The sequence below is a fragment of the Varroa destructor genome, unplaced genomic scaffold, assembly GCF_002443255.2.
Source record: "Varroa destructor unplaced genomic scaffold, Vdes_3.0 BEIS01000002.1, whole genome shotgun sequence".
Taxonomy (NCBI): domain Eukaryota; kingdom Metazoa; phylum Arthropoda; class Arachnida; order Mesostigmata; family Varroidae; genus Varroa; species Varroa destructor.
The window spans coordinates 14,386,690-14,407,074 of record NW_019211455.1 but is presented as its reverse complement, the minus strand read 5'-3'; the positions used below and the strand labels follow the sequence as shown (position 1 = coordinate 14,407,074).

The 20,385-nt window shown below is 42.2% G+C and overlaps 1 protein-coding gene across 1 annotated transcript in view; it reads right to left on the bottom strand.

Annotated features, from left to right (window-relative positions):
- LOC111244170 (uncharacterized) overlaps positions 1-20,385 on the bottom strand; it is a 72,174-nt gene that overhangs the window by 28,976 nt on the left and 22,813 nt on the right. Inside the window, exons 2-3 of the mRNA XM_022790949.2 lie at positions 17,045-17,253; positions 3,281-3,416 (exon numbers count right to left, since the gene is read on the bottom strand). Of these exons, the coding sequence (XP_022646684.1) occupies positions 3,281-3,416; positions 17,045-17,253 (345 nt within the window). The remainder of the gene's footprint in view (positions 1-3,280; positions 3,417-17,044; positions 17,254-20,385) is intronic.

Genomic DNA, 20,385 nt, shown 5'->3' with positions numbered 1-20,385 from the left:
ATGTATATGTCGCAAAAAGCTGCATACATTCTTGCCTACGTTAGTGAAACTAACAAGGGGTAAAAAGAACTGCCGATTATGGAAAACAGTTGTTTACCATACGCGCCTCCACGTCGCCCGTCTAAAACCAACACGAGACCCTTTTTTAGAAAGCTGTTCTCCGAATTATCATTTGTTACAAATACAATCAAGCTAAATCTATTTGCCTCAGGAAATAGATATAGTGTTGTAGATCTACCTTTATATATGTATATATGCATTGAATGGGCCCACGGGCTTCAGGCCAAGCTTGTTTTGTGATTGATTTTGTTAATTTTGCTCACCGATATTACACCCAGCTTAAGGTTAGTTATAAGAAACACCAATACTTGTCCTGTTATAGCTGCCCCATTATAAGCTAATGTGCTAACTTTTTCCAGCTTGTTCTGTTATGTTTACCAGGGGGCTGAGCCCACTCGTTGGTGATGCTGCATTGGCTTTTGGTGCATTTTCTGCGGTATAACTACAGAACCTTTTAGTGCTGGCTGATTCTCTTTAATTTCGGAACATGCGTGAATAGGGTGGTCTTTTTTTCTTCTATCAGTTTCTAATAATAAGTAGCTGTAAATATATGATAAACATTTTACGATCAATTCGTACAAGTTAACATATTGATTTTGTTCGTCTCAACTTGTTTATTTTGTTTTTTTTTTATCAATAATTACACATTTTACATAGATTGAGAGTACGGGTATGTCTCTGTTGGCATACTGATTTGATTTTGGGACATCACTAAAATTTTAGCTTTGCTAAAGTTTACCTGGGGCATCCGATGGGACCAATATGGTTTAGCAATTTTCGCTCAAAAATATCAATCTTTGGTATAAATATACGCATTGAATGATTATTCAACTCGTCAAGATCTAGAGACTAGTATCGGGGAAAATTGTTTGCCTTCTAAACGGGATTTTCAACCCAAAAACTGAGGCATATAACCCCAAAATACTTATCCGATATAGCCTTCCATGCCTGAATACATAGATTTTCCGAAGATTTTGTCCCAGCGTTACTTGGGATCTAGTACGCCCCTCTTTACGCCGAAGTATCAAGTTTACATATAAAAAGATGTACCCTATTTTTATCCAGCTCGTCAAAATCTATCGACTGGTCTAATAAATTGGCGTCAACAAAATGTACACTTTACGTAGGAAAATGTCGCTGATTTTTTAGTGTTTTTCTTAAAAGAATTGCAAAAATTGTCCAACTGGAATATTCGCCGTAATGGATGCTATAACTTTTTAATTAACGCTTATTAGAAATTAGCTCAAAAAAACATTCAAAGGTAGCTAGAGATGCATTTCCATTTCATTGTTACGTAGGTAGAACGCCACGTTTTCACCCATTGGAAGTATTTTTAACTTAAAAACTGAGACCTAAGCATAAAGATATGCACTGCATTTTGAATCGGTTCGGCAAAAGTTTTTCATCGGTATCATAAAACTCCATGTAAGAAAAATGCTATTGTTTAGTGAGCAGGAAAAAATTCAAAGAAAACCCCACTAAAAGACGGCGCGCTTCGCAACTTCTACATATATACAAGTATACTACAAAAAATCAGTCTTATGCACATCTTTATGCCGGATGCTACTTAGCAATCCGCCAAATATCAGCCCGACCCGATCATTTCAAGAGGCTGATTTGGGTCGGAGAAAAAAATGAATGAGTAAATAGACACCGAGTTTTAGGGAGAAGTGTGTCAGCATTCTGGACACCAAATTCGGTTCACAACAGGTATTGACGCATTATGCTGCGGAGAAAAAACGGACTACTGTTTATACTAATAGGGAAATGTATGTAGAATGTTATTATAAAGTTTGATCTTTTCCGTCGAATAGAATATCAAAGTAAATAGAAATAGTTTTAAACAATATCCATGTAGATTCCTTTACATTTTATAGATATATAAATTCTAAAATTTTCTAGATATAAAGATTTAAAAAAAAAAAAAAAAGAAAAACATAAAATGCCGTTTTATTTTAGCGTATTATTTAAGCTATGTATCTTTGGAAAATACGCGAGCCAAACTGTATGGTATACAATACGAGACAAGAACTCCTTTATCAGAAAGGAAGTAAAAATGACATAATTACAGTGATTTTGTTGCTATACACGGTGAGCTGAGCTCCGTATAAAGAGACGGCTTTCGTTATGACCACTACCTCAAATGGCTGAACTGAAAACAATACTTGCAAGTTTAGAATGCCCACCAAAAAGCATCTCGTGATAAACATCATATAACGGATCAATAGTGGCATTCGGGAAAAGTTAGGGGATGATGACATACGTTTGTTTAGCCGACCCAACGAGTGGAGCTCGGGCAATGAGGAACATGAAACGTGTGGCCTCATCAAATCATGTGTTCGTAGTAAAAACTGCTTCAGCCTAATTTCGTTTAGTAAAATGTTTACATCTTTTCTCGTGTAGCGTAAACTAGAAGTTGACTCTGCAAGGCCAATTGTTTCACGTACGACATCATTCCGATAGTTTTGTTTCGAGTTTTTGCACTAATTGAACTTTCTATGCCTGACCTTAGTGACTGATATGTGATTCACTTCTTTTTGATACCTTCTAAGGAATCAATCTGTCTTTCGCACTCTGGGTGAACTGAAGGACCAGAATCTACCTGCGAACTAGATGTGGCCTTTGTGCTATTCATGATGTCTTATGCTATCCCGTCCATTTCGTACGCAATAACGACTTAGCTTACAAATATTCATTTGATTCTTCCACCTATGTTTAATAGCATATACCTTTTAGAGGAAAATTTATATTGCCGTTCTTGGCCTGGAAATGAACCCTGGCACGTAAACTCAATGACTCCCATGTCGTTTTCGAGTAGTTTCGAGAGTATTATAGGCTACCATACCTTATAATTTCTTTAATTTAAAATCTCCTCTTACTTTCTGAACGGACTCTTGGTTAGGATAGAATCTAAATAACGCTATGGCTAACTGACGTCCTACTGCTTTTCTTTTGCAACAAGCCACTATATTATATACTGTACATTCATAATATATATACGAATATATAAGTGCATATTTGTTTGGCGTACCATTGGTGTGTAGACGACCCTTTAAAAAGAGAACATATAACGAAGCTCAAGAATTTGTTAGAAGGTTTAGAATAGGCTTAGAAAATAATGCGAGTAAATGAACGCATTTGCCGGTAGTATATTTTGTTGATCCTTTTTGCCCTTTTTAATTGGCGGCTCATCTAAAAACGCCAAAAGTTTTAAACTTACTGTAAACTTCGAGGAATTGCTCCTGGGCAACAGTCTGAAACGTTGGTCGCCCTGCCGTCACCTCACACTTGTACACACCTTCTGCTTGAAGGCTCACGCTCTGCAGGAATACGTTGCCCTCGAGGGAAATGTGTTGCTGTGATATTCGTTGGACAGCATGGTAACACATAAGATACACAATTAGTAGAATGAATAATGTGATTCATGAATAGAAAGCAAAGAAAAGAAACAATTTAAAGTTCACATTAGACTTAGAACAAATTATTTCCACATGTGTAATGTCATGCTCTGTTACTATCGTACTATATTTAACTGGTCAACAATTTGTGTTTATTACCTAGCAAATAACTGTACGTTGAGACAACGAAAGCTTTTTTTAACTATGAGCTTTTTTTTATATACGATAACCATATAAAGTCACCAAAGCATCAGTACAGGCTTACGTACTAGCTTATTTCCCAAAATCGGATTCTTTGCCTTTAACGAGGTTTGCTTTCACCCCATAATGAAACTATTTGGGTAATATATTTAGTGTGTCACAGACGTTCGAGTTCAAAAAGGAAACGTCGGGAACACATCTGCTCATGTTGGCGTAGCTCCCGGCGTGCTTCTGATCGAGCTTTTTGTAAAAGAACATTTAAATCTTGGTATCCCAGTGAGAATTCTGGCGAACCAGGGCTCTTACGAACTATACTGAGTCAGTGAATCAAGTGCCACCGCAAAACGGAAACAAATAAGATTCTGAGTGCTGTAAAAAGTTACCAATTCCGTGGTATTACGAATTTTGTAATATAAAATTCGTACGCAAAAATCATATAAGCAAGCCAGGCGTTGCAACGAGTAAATATACTGCCGACTAATCAATCGCGCCCAGAGAAGTGAAGGCTAGCAATTCAGTGCGTAAGGAGTATTTCGTGCTACGTTTTACGCGATATAATTAAAACTTGCACAAGCAGAAGGTATTACAGGGCGTACAGGGAATCACCATTTGTTTACTAAGAAACAGAACCGGATAGTCGAAGCCCACTGGAGCCGATTGAAAAATGGGGGTATAAGTGGAAGACTGTTACGGCCAAACTGGGATAGGCCTTACGATACGTACTTTCTTTTCTCAAAAAAAAAAAAACAGCTGCAAGGAGAGATGCCAGGAAACGGCAAACATGACGAGCCCTTTTAGAGAAAGGTGTAAAAGGAGATACCTTCTAATAGCAACGAGATATCCGGCAATCTCGGGACAGTACGATGTACCGGAGGCATCCAAGGAGACAACAATGGAAGACCACAAAAATGCTGCCATAATAGCTCCATATTTTAGGCCGTACAGCGAGCAACAAAAAGAGGTTTGTGGAAAGGTCGCCGATGACTCACTACAAGATTCAGTTAACTGTCAAGGATACGATAACAGGCTTGAAGTCGCGATGGTTGGATGAAGAACCAGGACTAGAGAAGGAATATCGCTCAGGGCTCCGAAAAATATTAAACGGTTATGAAACAGTTTTTTGCGCGGTACCCGTCTGCCGGAGAAGTTCTGACCCTGTCTGTTGGTAACGTGATACTGTGAAGTGTTGATGCATTGAGAATGGACCAGGAATAAAAGACCAGGGAGTCATGAAACAACAGGCGTCTGCGAGAAGCCTCTAAGTCGGAACGATGAGAGCAGAGGAGATACGCACTGGCTTCTTGAGCACCCTTTCATAAGTTATCGAAAAAAAAATAAAGCGGCATCACCGATAGCATATTTTTGATGCTCCATATCTTAGAGAAGCGGGATGGGCTGTCGATCTAACGAGCGGTCGAGACCTGCTTCAGTAAACTCGACTATTGCGTCGCGTTAATGATAAAAGACGGGCCTACCTTTTCGGACACGGAGCTATACTCGCAAAAAAGACAATTTCAAGAAAAGAAAACTTTCTATGACAGTGGCTTTACGCAACAACATGGACTTTTTTCTGGTCGCAAGGAAGATCGAAGATACAACCGAAGCTCAGCCTTCCACAGGGCATGAAGCTCCGAACACATTCCAGAGAAAGAAAAACGGCAAACGAAAATGTCTTACTATATACCGCGATCAACGGCCAAGAGACTTTATTTCAAAAATGAGTATCTTAAAGAGCGGCAAATTTACTGATCTGCTTCAATTGGCAAAAGACCGAAGACAAGGCAGATGGAAAAATGGTGTTACAAGTGTACCACAGTGACCCATGTCGCCAGAGACAGCACAGGTGACGCTGCCCATCGCTAGAGATGCGACGAAGATGGGAACTCTGCAAATTTCATGACTTGCACGGCATACCTCAGACGGTCAAGGGAATGGGAAACGGTAGAAAACAAGCTTCTCTTTCTATGAAAACAGCATCTCAAAAAGAGACCACAGCAAACTCAGCAGCGTGAGGGAAGTAGCGGAAAATGTGGCACAAAAAGAAAACCTAGCAAGGATCACGCCTGCTGCGGTAGGACAGCCAAACTAAATATTTACAGCCTTATAGGTCAATTTAAACCGGTGTCGGGGGGCGCATGAGGTTTTTGATGTAGGAATTAATGGCCGTTTTAGGTAGGAAAATATTAATTGTCAATTGGGCCCTCCGGATAAACTCAAACGATTAGTCGTTTTTAGCATTTGCGTGTACTTTCTAAAAGTTTTGGCCGCTTTGAGGCATTGCATCTTTGGGATTCATGGCCTGCGGTCAGTTCAATATTTAATTAACAACAAATGTAATTCTCACCAAATCATTGTCAATGCCAAGAGGGTTTTGGCAAAGAAAAGCTGACTCTTGCAGTCGTCAAGAAGTTACTCAATAAAGTACATCAAAAGAGACAGAGAACGCGAAAGACTCGAAAGTTTGTGTTTCTAATTTCTCTATACGTGAAGAATAGCTTGTACATGAGGAACTGAGGTGCCATCAAGTGGGCGCTTCAAAGAAAAGTAATTTCTCCTTAGCTACGGAAACTCATTTCATCATACCTTGCAGGTAGGGTGTTCAACAGTAGCCACGAAGGGCGGAACATCTTACCCGATGTACTCCAAGAATTGGTATTAAGCCCCACCATGCAGAAGTTCATATACCATGACAAACTTAACACGCCGGACCTGCCGAAAGGCGCCGAATATGTAGCATATGTGGATGACGTGGTTAGTGCCCGAGAAGAAGACAAGTCTTGCACTATTTATAAAAATTCGGACAGAAAATTCTTTTTCAGATTGCACAGGAGAAGACTTAGAGTGTTTCTTTGTTGCTCTTTGGCCGACGGAAAAAATGCTGTCTGCCTCTGGCTGCGTTAACATGATTTTCAACAAGAAGAAAAACACGGATTCTACTTTCCATGTATAGGTCGGTAGTAATCAGAGCAGCAAGTGCGCATGACCCAATCTCCACAGAAGTATCCTAGTACGTAGCGAAATTCCGACATGGGAACTACTAGCTAAGGAAAGCGCCTAGCGCTATTTCGAGGAAGAACTAGACTCCAGAACAGCACAAGAGGCTACACCGAGGAAGCGGCAAGAACAATGAGCCCGGAATACACCCCAAGATCGACTAGGGCCATAGACATGCACTCTGATTCTTAGAGTTGTCATATGGTATGATCGGCCATGCGGAAAACTCACGCATTACGTGACCCAATTCCTGACTGGTTGAGGCAAGTTTTAGACACACATGGCGAAAACTGAAAAAACACAGAGGGCTACGTGTCTCCTCTCCTTCTATTCGCATGGGTTTTCTTCGCAATGATTACGCAATGGAAGAGACTCGGAAAAATCTGGCGCATTATAGGAACTCGTACTGGACGACAGCCAAAGCAGTAAGAAGTCGGAAAAATTATAGATCGCTGATTTCGCTTTCTTCCGCAGTATCATGTGTAAGAAAGGGCAGCTAGAATGGTAAATACCACGACGAATGGGGAGGTTTTACACTCTAGTAGAAGTGCGAGAGTAAACTATTTCGAGCCTTGCGCCTGGAGGATAACGAGTAGCTGTTTGTCCTATAGGACTTTGAACAACACCAAAAAGTTAGCGCCTTTGAATGTTATTGGTAATCCAACACTTGTGCCCCGCTACGTACCGTTTGGAGTACATTCTGGTGCACCAAATAGTCCATAAACAAATTTCCCACAACTGCATAAAAAAGCGAACGCATCGTTTGAATCGAGCGTAGTCGAGAGAAAGCCGGACGACGGATCGGCGCAAGTGACTCGATGGTTTCATATTGGCCAGACATCGGCCTGTGTTTCAAATCAAAATTGACAGCCTGACGACCCGGCCCTTGGACTACCTCCTCCGAGACTTCTGTAGGAAATTGCGACCGGTGCAAGAGAATCGTCAATAACACGATCACACATTGTTCTTCCTCGGTAGACCTACGCAGAGCAGCACTACCCATTGTTGGTTCCTTCATAGCCTTATAACGATTCTTCAACAGCGCCTGTCTATGGTTTCGTACGAAATCTGGCTTCAGTCGGCCAAAGCGCTGTGAGCGCAAAACCAAATGGACCACCACTGCGGTTCAACAAAAGCCAACACCGCTGGCGTAGCAGACCCGGAATCCCTTTGGGTCAAGGGGAACATTTGTGGACGGTGGCAAGCAAGTGGGGAACGCCACTTCAATTGATTCTGTTATTTCACAGATGCGACACGAATCGAAAGTCTGGCGAAAATCTCTGCCCAGGAACGGTTTTGGATGAGAAGAAGGAAACCTCTCAACATGCTTTGAAGGTCTGTAGGATGTGCCGTTTATATATACCTACCGATGTCTGTAAGATGAAATTTAATGGATGTGATTACTTAAAGGTTTAGGCTACAGATGGTTACTGATAAAATTCCACTATACACTAATAATGTAGAGTGATAAAGGCTAACTTCCGAAAAACTTTAATTTGTAAAAATATGCATTAACTTCAACTCATAAATAGGCATATCCAATTCTAAAAGTATTTATAGAGGCATATATATCTGAAACTCGCATTGCTACGAAACCAACTTTAGAGCTGTAGGTTGTATGGCATTCCAACCGGAGGATGGGCTGAAATTAATAACGACACAAAAGTGGTCTCCACAAAGCAACAGGTTCGGGGGTGTCCATGGTGTGCTCTTTACTCTTATGTTTTACCTAACCGACAATTTATATTTTCGATTTTATTTCTACTATAAATTAGTACTCTGTTCGTCAAATGTGACCGTACAACTTCATTGTTTATAGATTACGCATTGACGTCGGTGGTACTGTGCTGAAAGATCTTTGCAATATAGAAGGGAAAAAAGGAAACTAGAAAAATTCTAAGACAGGGACCCTTCCGAAATGCATTGTCGTTTACATCCCCTAGATACACACGTTGGGGGCATATTGGGCATGACGCGATTTCCACTGTCATTGTCTATATATATAGACCGTAATATGACAAACACATTTCTGTGCCTGCTAGACAGTTATTCCAGATAGATGAAAGGGGTAAATAAAACTACGGGCGATAGCGATATGGGCCGGCTCTCTATTAGAACCAGAACCTCCTTCCATCTGAGGCGACGGCTTGCTCGCTTGTCCTGCTTGCTTGCGCAGGTTCCATTGGACAAAATGGGGCAAACGAACCTTTATGCATGTTATGGTAGGACTTTTTAGTACGCGCAGCCATAGACATCCTCCAAACTGACAATGGGCTTTTCTGTAGCCTTTTCCTCGTTCTCTTTCTTTTTCTCTTTCTCATTTTTTTCTCCCACAGGCGCTTTCTGTCTTTGGCAACGACTGCTGAAGCAGGCGAGCGGGTCTGCTCCGTTCAGGTGATCCCAGCGGGGGGACCCGGCCCACTAAGCTCGTAATCAATCTGTGATTAAAACGCCCCTTATCGTTCCCCCGTCCCGCTGTCGTTACGCGTTGCCCATGTTTTGACCCCGAATCATGCTAGTAATACCCCCCATTTCGTGTACCCCCTAGCCATTCGCTTCCCTGGCAGACAGCTGCTAGCTAGCACACGTCGTATCTCAGGTGTCCTCGGTAAACCACGGCCAAGTGTCGTGTGACCACCTCTTCTTGCGCAGAGGCAGCGGTGATACAACAGTTGCCCTCAGCTGCTACTGCTGGGAATCAGGCAAGCTTAGAGCCTTGGGGCAGTACTCAAGCTACGCTTCGTGGCCACCCGCCGGTTGGCATCGCTGACCGAGGGAGTTCCCTTTATTTTTGCGTCGGTGATCGCGATGCGCACACCGTATATATACGTGCGTATAATACGCGTACAGGCGACGCTAGGGAAGCAGAAAGGGGTCCGGAACGTGTGGCGACTGCGAAATCTCATTTTCCCCATCAGGGTGATCCGGGCTGCTATCCATGGGCTCGTCTCACAAGAGCCCTAAAACGGATGCGTCAAGGGAAACGCGCAAGAAGAGGGCAATGTCGACAATAGAAAATCTAGCTAGAGAGAATGGGCAATTCTCGGGGCTGATGCAGCTGAGAGCCAGTTGCCCTGCTGCTCAGATTTAGAAGTGATTAGAATAGATTTGGAGTGAGCTGCCAGGGACTTCCGGTTTGTGCTGTTCTTACAGGACAGATGCCACCGTGTAACACGCGTCGAATCCGTAACAGCAGTTAAACGTCTCTTGTTTGTGCGTGCATGCTGAACCGCATATAGAAGAGACGGTGTGCGATGTGCAGTTCATACGGGACAGCGAGAGACTAAACGGGACCAATCTTTCAATGCGCCTGCTACAAACTGCAAGCACAATTCAATAAAACCCAGCGGAGTTAAAGCGACCCGTTGCGAATGAGTAGCGTATACTAAATCAATTAGTTGACAATGCTTTGATGCTAAAATTGGTTTTCTATTCGGTGTTAATAGTATAGGTAGGTAGGTAGGTAGGTAGGTACCTGACAAAGTGAAAATATAGTGGATTCGGTCTTAGCAATAAATGGTGTAATAATGATGAATAGCTTAGGAAAGTGCACGAATTTAGCGATAATGAAATAAGGTTATTTTGAGCTGGCTGTATTTCAAATAACATGATCAAAAACATGTAGTAAGGCATCATCTCAGATAGTTTTCTTGTATATCATAACAAACAACAACATTTATTTGAATATATGAAAAAGCCTTATCCTGTACTTGCGGTAGTTTTAACATAGCAGCAAAAAATTTTGTAACCGTGGAAAACACACTATACTTTCCCTTCGAGGAACGTCCACATTTATATCGTAGGTCCGTATGCTTTTTTTTTTTTAAGAGAAAACACCGTTTGCGTGTTGTTGACGCCAAACGATCCCATCATTTTTTAGCATAGGCTTAAACAATTATGTCTTCGTAATGCTTCTGTAAGTTGGCCGATTCTTCCGCTAACAAAATGTCTACGTTCTAACGTCCTATTCGTTACGAGCTTCCATAAAGGTAAATGGGATGAAGATCGATTTGTGTTTCCCAGTACATACCAACCCATATCGTTATAGGCAAATATAGTACCTACACACACAGGTTAGCTACCCTTTCTGGCCTAAAGTTATTGCGTCTTTGAAATGCTGTATCAGGTTTAAGTGAATGAGAAAGCGTTTTCGGCAACAACGCGGCAGCGGAAATCCCGAGCTGCCTGAAAATCTTATTACGGTCTAAACATTAATCGAAGATATTTTTGATTTATGACCTAGCGGGCATTTAGCTAGTGATAAGCTGCTATCACTATTCTTAGCTATTCTGCTAGTCTTAGCGCTACACATATGGAATAAGATGAGGCGGCGTAAATCTTCGGAGATACTTATACATTCTCTTTATTGACAACTAGCTATCGTACATTTAACTAGGAATATTTGTGCACGATTCCTTTATTCATTCGTAGTAATGACCGATTTAGGCAATATCTTCATTAACTCTTAGCCTGGTGTTATGCAGACTCGAAGCCATACCTGCCTGGTTTTAACCAATACTATAATAGTCTCCGCAGCATTTTCACAATAGAAACTCGTTTCATAGCTGCCTGTCAGCTAGCTCAACAAATCTACAGAGACCAAAATCCATATAGAGCATTGCGTAAGAATAGATTGTTACGGTAGAGGAGTTAATACCCACAATTTAAAAGGACCAAGCAGGAGAAGGAGTGACGACCTATACAATATTTGCCTTGTCTCCGATTCAGTCGGTCGATTCTCACCTGAAGGTCGAAGGCCTGGCTGCGAATATAGACCACACGTAAATAAAATCAAAATGCAAGGACTATTACGAAGGCCCTCACCATAATTTCTATAGGCACACATGTACATTTAAATCTAGTTACTATACATTTAGGTACCGACCGTCGGTAGCGGTGAATATAACAGGCGATAATAAGTGGATAATGCATTTGTTAACGTTACCCAAGCGTATTGACGACCACTTCGTATGTTTCCATGGCGTTTACTAATAGTGACGAAATTACCAATGCGCTAGCGCCCCTCCCAAGTGGAATAGGGTTTGTCGTCGAGAGAAGCAGCAGATCCTGGGATGCCGACGAGGTAAAGCTGCGGGGCAACTCAGCTGCGAAAACGCTGGCGAGTGATGCTCGTGAACGATGTGAGGTTCCGCTTAGGCGAAGCGCGCACGCCTTTAGTCAGCATCGACCGGAGGTTCCGTTACTCGAATACTTTTACTGAAAGCCTCTTCCCACAAGTATGAGCAGAAGGGGACGCATTTGTATGAGCGCGTCGCACGATCGCCTACCTGCTTTACCACCCAGCGTTTAATAACTCAGCCGTTGCTCCTGTCTTTTCCAGTGAACTCAAAGCGTTCCCAACTTGAAGAGACTGTGAGCACTAAGGTCGCATAGAAGGCACGGGCGAAGATGTTAAGTTCTAATTAATGGACTTAGAAACGCCCATGTGGAGGAATACGCAAAGGGACCGATAGTATTTCTTAGATGAGTGAAGTGGCGCTCGCAAGTTTCTGGCCCTCCGGTCGTTCGTTATGATAGGGAGCGCTCGATACGAATAGCGGCATGGGATGGCGCTGCAACGCGATATTCCTTCGGTACCCACCGTGCCTACATGGACGTAAACAATTTCTGTTTTTCATACATGTTATTTATACATCGCAGTTTTTGCGTTAGTTTACCACATGAATATATGTTGAAAGGCAAATGATGAGGAGAGAGTTTTATGCTAATTTAAGTGTGTTGATTTGCTCTTATTCATTACTTATTCCCACAGTATCTGCACAAAGAAAGTAATATCTATACTTAAGGTGGCCCATTTTCCGAGGCGCATAAGGCGGCCGCATTACTGTTTCCTCCGTTAGCGTATCACTACTAGCGCTTTCTATCAGTATTAGCTATTACCTTATATTATAATAGTTACTTGCAATGATTGCGCAAGCACCAACACGTTATATAATAACTAGATAGACAATTTCAGCAGCGACGGTACCTGCTAATTTTTCGTTCGCTTTAATTATTAAGTAACCAAGTGTGTCCGAGATCACAGCATGATCAAATGCTTTCATGAAAAAACATCAAATAACAGACGCCGTGCCAGTTCGTGTGTTGATATATGTACACATTTTGGGCCTTCTTGATCTCTTTAATAATCCGTTAAACTAGCTTGAAGAATTCATATCATAAGCACTTGACAAAACAACAAATACGGCCACGTTTGGCTCTCTTCTATTGCCAAAAAGCGCTTACTACATGGAAACACATGCGGCTACAGCCAAAATGAAAGGACAGCTCAAAACGCAGCTCAGGCATGCTAGTAGTTCTGGCACGAATAATTAATTACCTCTATTATTCATGTTTTGTGTAGTAAAACCTAACTATATAATTTTGTTCCGCATCGATTTTTTCACGGAAACTTGCTGTATACAAGTATTTTCACTATAATAATCATAGCGGCTCGCATATGTGTACAATGTCAAAAATGCGACACCCTTATCCTACTTGTATTGCTTCTTCTATTGGGAAGCAGCTGTGTTTTTGGGAAGCTGCTCTGTTTTTGGGATCTGAGCAGATGTGGCTTTGAATTGTAGTTCGCCATGCGCCTGCCCAAGGCCAGATCACGATTCAGAACACGAGAGAAAGAACCTTTTACATTCACCCGCCCTCTCTCATAGTAAGAGTTCGGCCTCTATTTTCGCTGTCTCGTCGTCCCGTCCCGTCCCTGTTCCGCTAGAACAATCGGAACGCGCGAGGCGCCGAAGCGTCGCTGCTTCGAACTCCGAGCTGTTGCGGCAGAACTCCGCTCTGACAGAAGCTGGAAGCATGAAAAGGGGCGTGAAGAGACAGCAGCAAACGCATATAAGTCGTGTCTCCATGGATCACGAAAGCGCGGACGCAAGCGAATGTCTCATTCTCCTTTTCTATGTTGTGTACAGCCTACCGACTACCAGAGGGGAAGAATGCAAGATATCCGAAAACAGAGACGAGTATTAAAGAAGAAGCGAGGAGCGGGAGTTTTAGCCAGGCTTTCTATGTTCTGCCAACGTTGGGAAACAAGAGCGCAATAGATCGTGCTGAGTCGTTTGCTCTCGTTCTGGTGTTGACCGATAGCGTTGGAGAATTGCGTTCTTCTGACGGCAGGCTTTTCGTCGGTACCATCCTGTCGCCCTTCCATATGCTTGCTTATCAGTGCACGTTGTGGTCCGCACTACTGTTACAAGTGGTGCAAAGACTACTAGTTAATGCACGAGGCGATTTTATGGCACGTTAAATTGTAGATGGTCCTGCCCTCGGTATTTTTGAGGCGTGGTCAAGCGCTGTTCGTCTCGTCAAAAAGAGGACAACAAGAAGCACCACTGTGCTGGCGCTGGGCATGAGCACCGGATTCGTTGCTAACGATTAAGCTCAGACCGATTTTCGCTGTCGTTAGTTGCATTGTCAATTGAAAAGTTTACGAGAATAAAGGAACCGAAACCGTCACGGGTAAAGGTAAAGAATACCATAACACAGAAGAAAAACCAGGGGGCTAACTAGCCTGCTTCATTCCACATAGACGAAAGAGTCTCAGATATAAAGATGGTGCACGGGCATGCGGAGATCAATGAGTTCTTGCACGAACAATGCACTCCAGCGAAAGCGACCTAATGAGGATACTATGGGTCGACGGGCATAGTCTCGTCAAAGGTCCTAGTGAAGACTTCGTCTCTGTTTATCAATTCATGTAGAGAAATGAGGGAAGACACCGAGAAAGGGTCGTCTCTATCTGTTGATTATATCTACTCGTGACAATATCGACCGAGACCGAAGTCGGGATTCATGGAAACATTGTTTAAGTGGATGACATGTTTTCCCAAGTAAACGCTCTGTCGTAGCTAAATTCTAATCTGATAAAATACAGAAACCCGACGAATCAGGCGTAAGCTAGTATAAATTGATATATACAATATCAAGATCTGCAGCTAATGAACGCTTCATTGACCGTTCGAATGGTATATCTGTTGCATGAACATGGGTAGCAAGTAAGTCTAACAAGCAAATCCTCGATTTGTACCTCTCAGTCTCAAAACTAGTCACGGCACAGCATCTTGTTTGCACTTAGCAAATTCAAAAGCTTCAGACCTTTACAAAAAATTCAATGGTCGTTTACGAACGTTTTACTTTCTTTATAATCAAGTAATATGAATAATTCCAACGAAGCAAGAACTTCAAACGATTTACGAGCAATAATAAACGTTCTTTGATTCTTTAAGGCATTCCGCTCATAGCAGTTCTGGAGGAAAGTTTGAAGGGAAAAAACTACAGTTTAAACTAGCCCTATAGGCGAACATAGCTGTGACCTCGCGCTGTGGCCGCCGTTCGGCCAAAAAACCCTGTCGACAGTGGCTTAACAATGGCTCAAAATGACGGCGGATGAATCAGCTTATTTCTCGTCTCAGAGAACTTAATTAGCTATCTGCGCTCAGTTGCAAAAACAAGCTCGTACATATTCTCTTCCGTGGCTTTAGATAGCCATGGCCCATACTTTCATTGAAACATCCATTGGCCTCACATCATAGCAGCCTAACTTTCTTTTCCACTCTTGACCCACCACCAGCAGCATCATCCTTTCCCCATTCTGGATCCCCCACTATTATTCACGCTCCAATGAGTGTTCCACCCGGGTTTTAGTCCCATCACTTAGGCAGTGCAGCTCTGAGCATCTCCACAGTGGCTATCATTCCTAGCCATCTTTCTCCAATGTTCTCGCAAGTCGATCCATCCGACAACGCATCCATCGTGCTCTAACCACATCTCAAAGCTGTCGTAGAGCCCCTCTACTCGATTTCGTTCGCCGATGCCCCCTACTCGTTTTTATCGATCACGGCCACTGACGGGCAATACGGTTTTTCGTTCTGTCGCTTTGCTCAACGCTCTGTTCGCCTAACAGTTTCCGTAGCTCGTAATCTTTCGAAACACAAGATCTCCGCGTACATATCGTACGAATACGGGGTCGCTCAAACAGCGCCCACGGTAGCGGCAGTTTAGATACGAGGGATGCTCGAAATAATGCGCGGACACGGAATGGCACGGTTATTGCAGCGGGCATCTCCAAGCATGGGAAAGAGCTTGGGATCGGTGCACAGCTCGTCCCGATCCGGCCATATACACAAAACTAGGCAAAAACCAGCCAAGAGGTCAACCCCCTCCTGTGGAGGGCCTGCGGCATAACATGCTGCTGGATCACTCGAAGCTCGAAATTAATTAAATACATTTAATACAAATTGATCGGGATACGAAATTTGCAGAAGATCTTAGGAAGTGCAAAGTTATCTGAACAGTAAGAACGCTAAGAAGAATAGATAGAGCTATGATATTATTGGAATAACAGAAGACAGACGTAATTAAGGTACTGCCGAGGAAAGCGAAAAAAAGGAACGGGCGGAGTAATAGAATTTGCAGAAGATGCTTCTTGTAGATAAGATAGAAGGAGGACAAAGATGTGAGGCCATTGAAGAAAAGCCCACTTGAGGTGAGGTCGTGGCTTGGAAAGTAATTTCAGACAAGTGTGCCCATGCTAATATTAAAGACCCCCTGTATGTGTGAACACTGAGTGAAAATATGCACGAATTGGCTTTAGGGTAAATGCAGCATGTGGACCGCTCAAAAAGGCCAAGACACACCGATATATTTGGGAGCTGGCGTGGTTAAGAATAACCGCTATGATTCGACAAGCGAGGCCAACGATGATAGACATAAAAAACTTGCTTAGCGTATGTCCGTTAAGCTGAATGATACGTGAATGTATATACGCTATTGACGGTACATGCTAGTACATGGTTCTTTGAGATTATGTTATCGGCAGATTCAATAAGAAAGAAAAAGAAATAAGAAGTTATATGCGCGAGAACGTTTCAGATATGTTATGTATACACATTGCAACGGACACAAAAGGGAAGGTCACTAATTCAAGACAGAGAAAAGACTTTTGCTAGATTTAGTTGTAGTTTATTCAGTGTAGCCAAAGCAAATGTCAAGCATTATTAGTCGATAAAACTGATCGACAATTGCGCGATTTGCTCGTATCCAGAACATTTTTTTTTAGGTGCGCTACAAACGGCTAAAAATCAAAAAAAAAAAAAAAAATAGGAACCCGTGCGGAAAAACAGCTCATTTGAATGAAAGTGAATCAGCAATTACAAGATCGATTCTGTTTACAGATATAGATAGAATGAGACACACAGCCGACACCTCGTAATTGATACCTGGATAGTGCGTCATTCTGAGTGAAGTCACCAGTCGGCTTCGTTATGCGGCTTCGTTAATAGCATTAGTGGTCTGTGCTGGTCGATGATGCATGAAAACTCTATCGCAAATTTCACACGTTTAAATAGATACTGTGAAGGCATCATACTCACGTCTATATGAATGCCCGGCGGTTCGAAGAAGTCCGGCTTGTTATTCGAATAACTGTAGAACTCGGTATTGTTGAAGTACCATTTTACTGCGTAGAAATCGTCTGACTCGAGGTCGTACGAGCAATTGAGCCACAATGAGTCGCCGACATACGCAGTCCGTGGGATATCAAGGCGGTGAAGTCGCAAAGTCTGTACCACGTCACTGAAACCTAAACCGATAAATATAAATGTATAATAGTTGGTAATATAGGCATGCCATAGAAACACAATCTAGGTTGACGCATAACGGGTACACTGCAAACTATTTGTAACTATTCGAAAAAGCTCGACTGAGATTATCAGACTAGTTAATCTGATTAGAGCTAACTATGTCGACCGAATTATGAACCTGACATAGTTCATTTCATTAGGAGGGCCTGTTTAAGTTACATTCTTAAGGATATTAAGGTTCAGTTAAGGGAAAATCATTCCTTTTTCTAGTACATTTTTACAGTCATTTCTTATAGCAGGCACCCTAGGCAACTTGTCTTTCAGGTGGGAAGCGAGTGCGACGACGGTAATGATGATTACTATATAAATAATGCAAAAACGCTCACAAACGAAATGACTTTTATCTATAAAACGATATTGCCTTCGGTGTGGACAAGGACACGTCCTATCTGGGACTGTTGGTTGACTTTAGATGGATGGAAGCTACGTATGATACAACCTGATCACTCGATCGTGCGTATTGGCTTGTATCAACAAATACTTTAGGACACTTAACCATGCTAAGGACTCCTTTACCAATGTACTGATACGTACGAGGGACAGTCATACTAAATCCAACATGTGCTAGCGTCTAATTAAGATCACGTTGAGCGATTAAGTTAGCAAATATTTGTTTGACCATTAGCATAAGGCACAGGCATCGCTTTTTTCCAATTGCAAAATTTGTCGACAACACAAATATAAATCTAACATTTTCAAAGCTTGAAAATGCGATTGATGTTTTATATGTATTGCCTAAACGTAGTTTCGTCATAGGAAGATTTGACATAGCTCTCTGTTTATTTAGCGTGCTACAACTAATCAGCCACACGACACACATAGCGTTACTTACAGTTATGAGTGTATAGAGAAATCCCTATTCCTAGCTAAAGGTAAACTTAGAACTTTACACATTGTTTACACGATTTTCGAACGCAGGACACTCGTATGGAACTTCATTAATGCGAATCTCGGAAGGCCACATGGCGGTTCCCTTTCGTCCTTATCTCCATACATCATCTATCCAGTAACATTAGGACATGTTACAACTGTATCGGTACGCTCCATCATCGAATACTATGCAAATAATATCCGTCCGAAAACGCGACGATTACCAACTCTACTGACGCCGTTCGGGAAGCGACACTCAGCCGGTACGTAACTAAATCGAATTACAACACCCGAATCTTCACCGCGCGTTGGCCGGCCCTAAGTTCGTTCTGAGTACTCAAAAAATATCTATTTAAATTCATGAGTCTCGGGGAGTTTTTTAAACACAAATTTTATGTTCAGTTTACTAACGAAGTCGCACTTTTGTCTGTTACAATAACGAGGAAACGTGCCATTTTTAAAGACGATCTCTTCAAAAATCATTTTATATAGGTAGATATTAGTAGCTCATAAATGAGCCTTTACGAAAGTTCCGAGAAGAGACTATACCATCATGCAGAATGTAGCTATGAAGAATGGCCTATATAATGTCATCCGTTGTCGTGAACTTACGAGCCCCACCGGACACTCTCGAAGATCTCCGGTACCCTCATTTATCATGTCAGGTCCGTCATATCGAGGATTGAACAGGGTGTGAACGGGATGCCTAGATTCCACAAGCGGCACCTAGGCGTCTCAACCTGCAGAAACTTGTTGAATAACGTATTGCGTTTAATTCCGTCAAGGCTATAACAGCTGCAATGGTAAGAGCCACTGCAATTGAAAAGAGAGGCGGAGCGTGACCGAAACGTTCTTGTATAACGCGGCTACTTGATGCTATCGGCAGATTTTACTGTTACCGCGTTTTACAGGCTCTACGCGGCTTCAGCTACGAAATCATGGCAAAATTTGAGAGCGCTATACGCTACAACGTAGACAGACTTGCTCCACCGGCTATACAGAGCCTTATGTCTAACACAGACGAGCGATTTTTGTGGAAGTTGCTTTCGGTCGAGCTTTGCGGATCACTGGAAAATTCTACTCGCAGACTAGAGTCATGCCCATCTGTTAAATGTATCGAGCAGATATCCCAACGATGATTCGTCGAATCTCAGCTGAGTGTCGTTTTATTCATTGGTTGTCATATTCTGGGGTCAGCAGAAGGCTACATTCAGCCTAAATACGATGCGATCTGTACAGCAGTCGCCCGTAGAAAGGGTTTTCGTACGATTTGGGCGTGCATTGCGTTGTAGTTACCTATAGTAAAGGCGTACCCCTGACTTCTTAACCGTAGGTCTTTAACACACAGCGAAATTACCAAATCGACCACTCTGATCACTTTTAAGTCAATTAACGATGTTTTTTTTGTGTTAGAAGGTACATGCAGTTTTCGTGTACCGACTTGCGTCATTTACCGACTACCCTCGGCTACAAGTTATAATCTAAAAAATGCACGTAAAGTTTTCTCTCTGGGCTCATTTTGATTTCGTCTAATTCATCTTTGCGTTCTAAATTAGTTTTGTTTGGTTCTGCACGCATAATCCCGTAATTAGTGCACATGTCTCTCAGACCTAAATTGAAGTTGTGCCCATGTCGTCGTCGTCGTGCCAAAGATGCATACTTCGAACACTCGCTCGTAATCGGCTGTTTCAAGGCCCAAAACGATTTCCAACTCTATACATTTATAAAGAAATACGTCTTTGTGCATTGTAGTTGGGCTGACTAAAATCATTTTGAGCACAATCGATGACAACGCAGCACATTATCTAGGGCATAATTATCCACGTTACAAAAACGGACATATATTAATTAGAATTGATCGTGCGTACTCATACGACAACTGCGACTCAGAGAATCACGTAAAGTTAATTTTACGCCAGATCTGATGGACCAGTAGCACGAATAAGCTACAGTCATAACCCGTAAGTTATAACTAATTTCTCCGCAGTAGATCTATGCAATGGAGGCAAATTTGGCTTGGTAGTATCTTTGGGCTAGATTGGAGCAGCGTTGTTCTACTTTCTACACAGAGCTTTAGGTTGGTAGCCAGAGCTTATCCATGTACAGTCTGTGGTCTGAATCTCATAGTCTCTAACAATGATAATAAGCTTCATGTGGGCATATAGTTCGAATTTCGGCGCTGGCTTTCTCTCGCTTCTCTA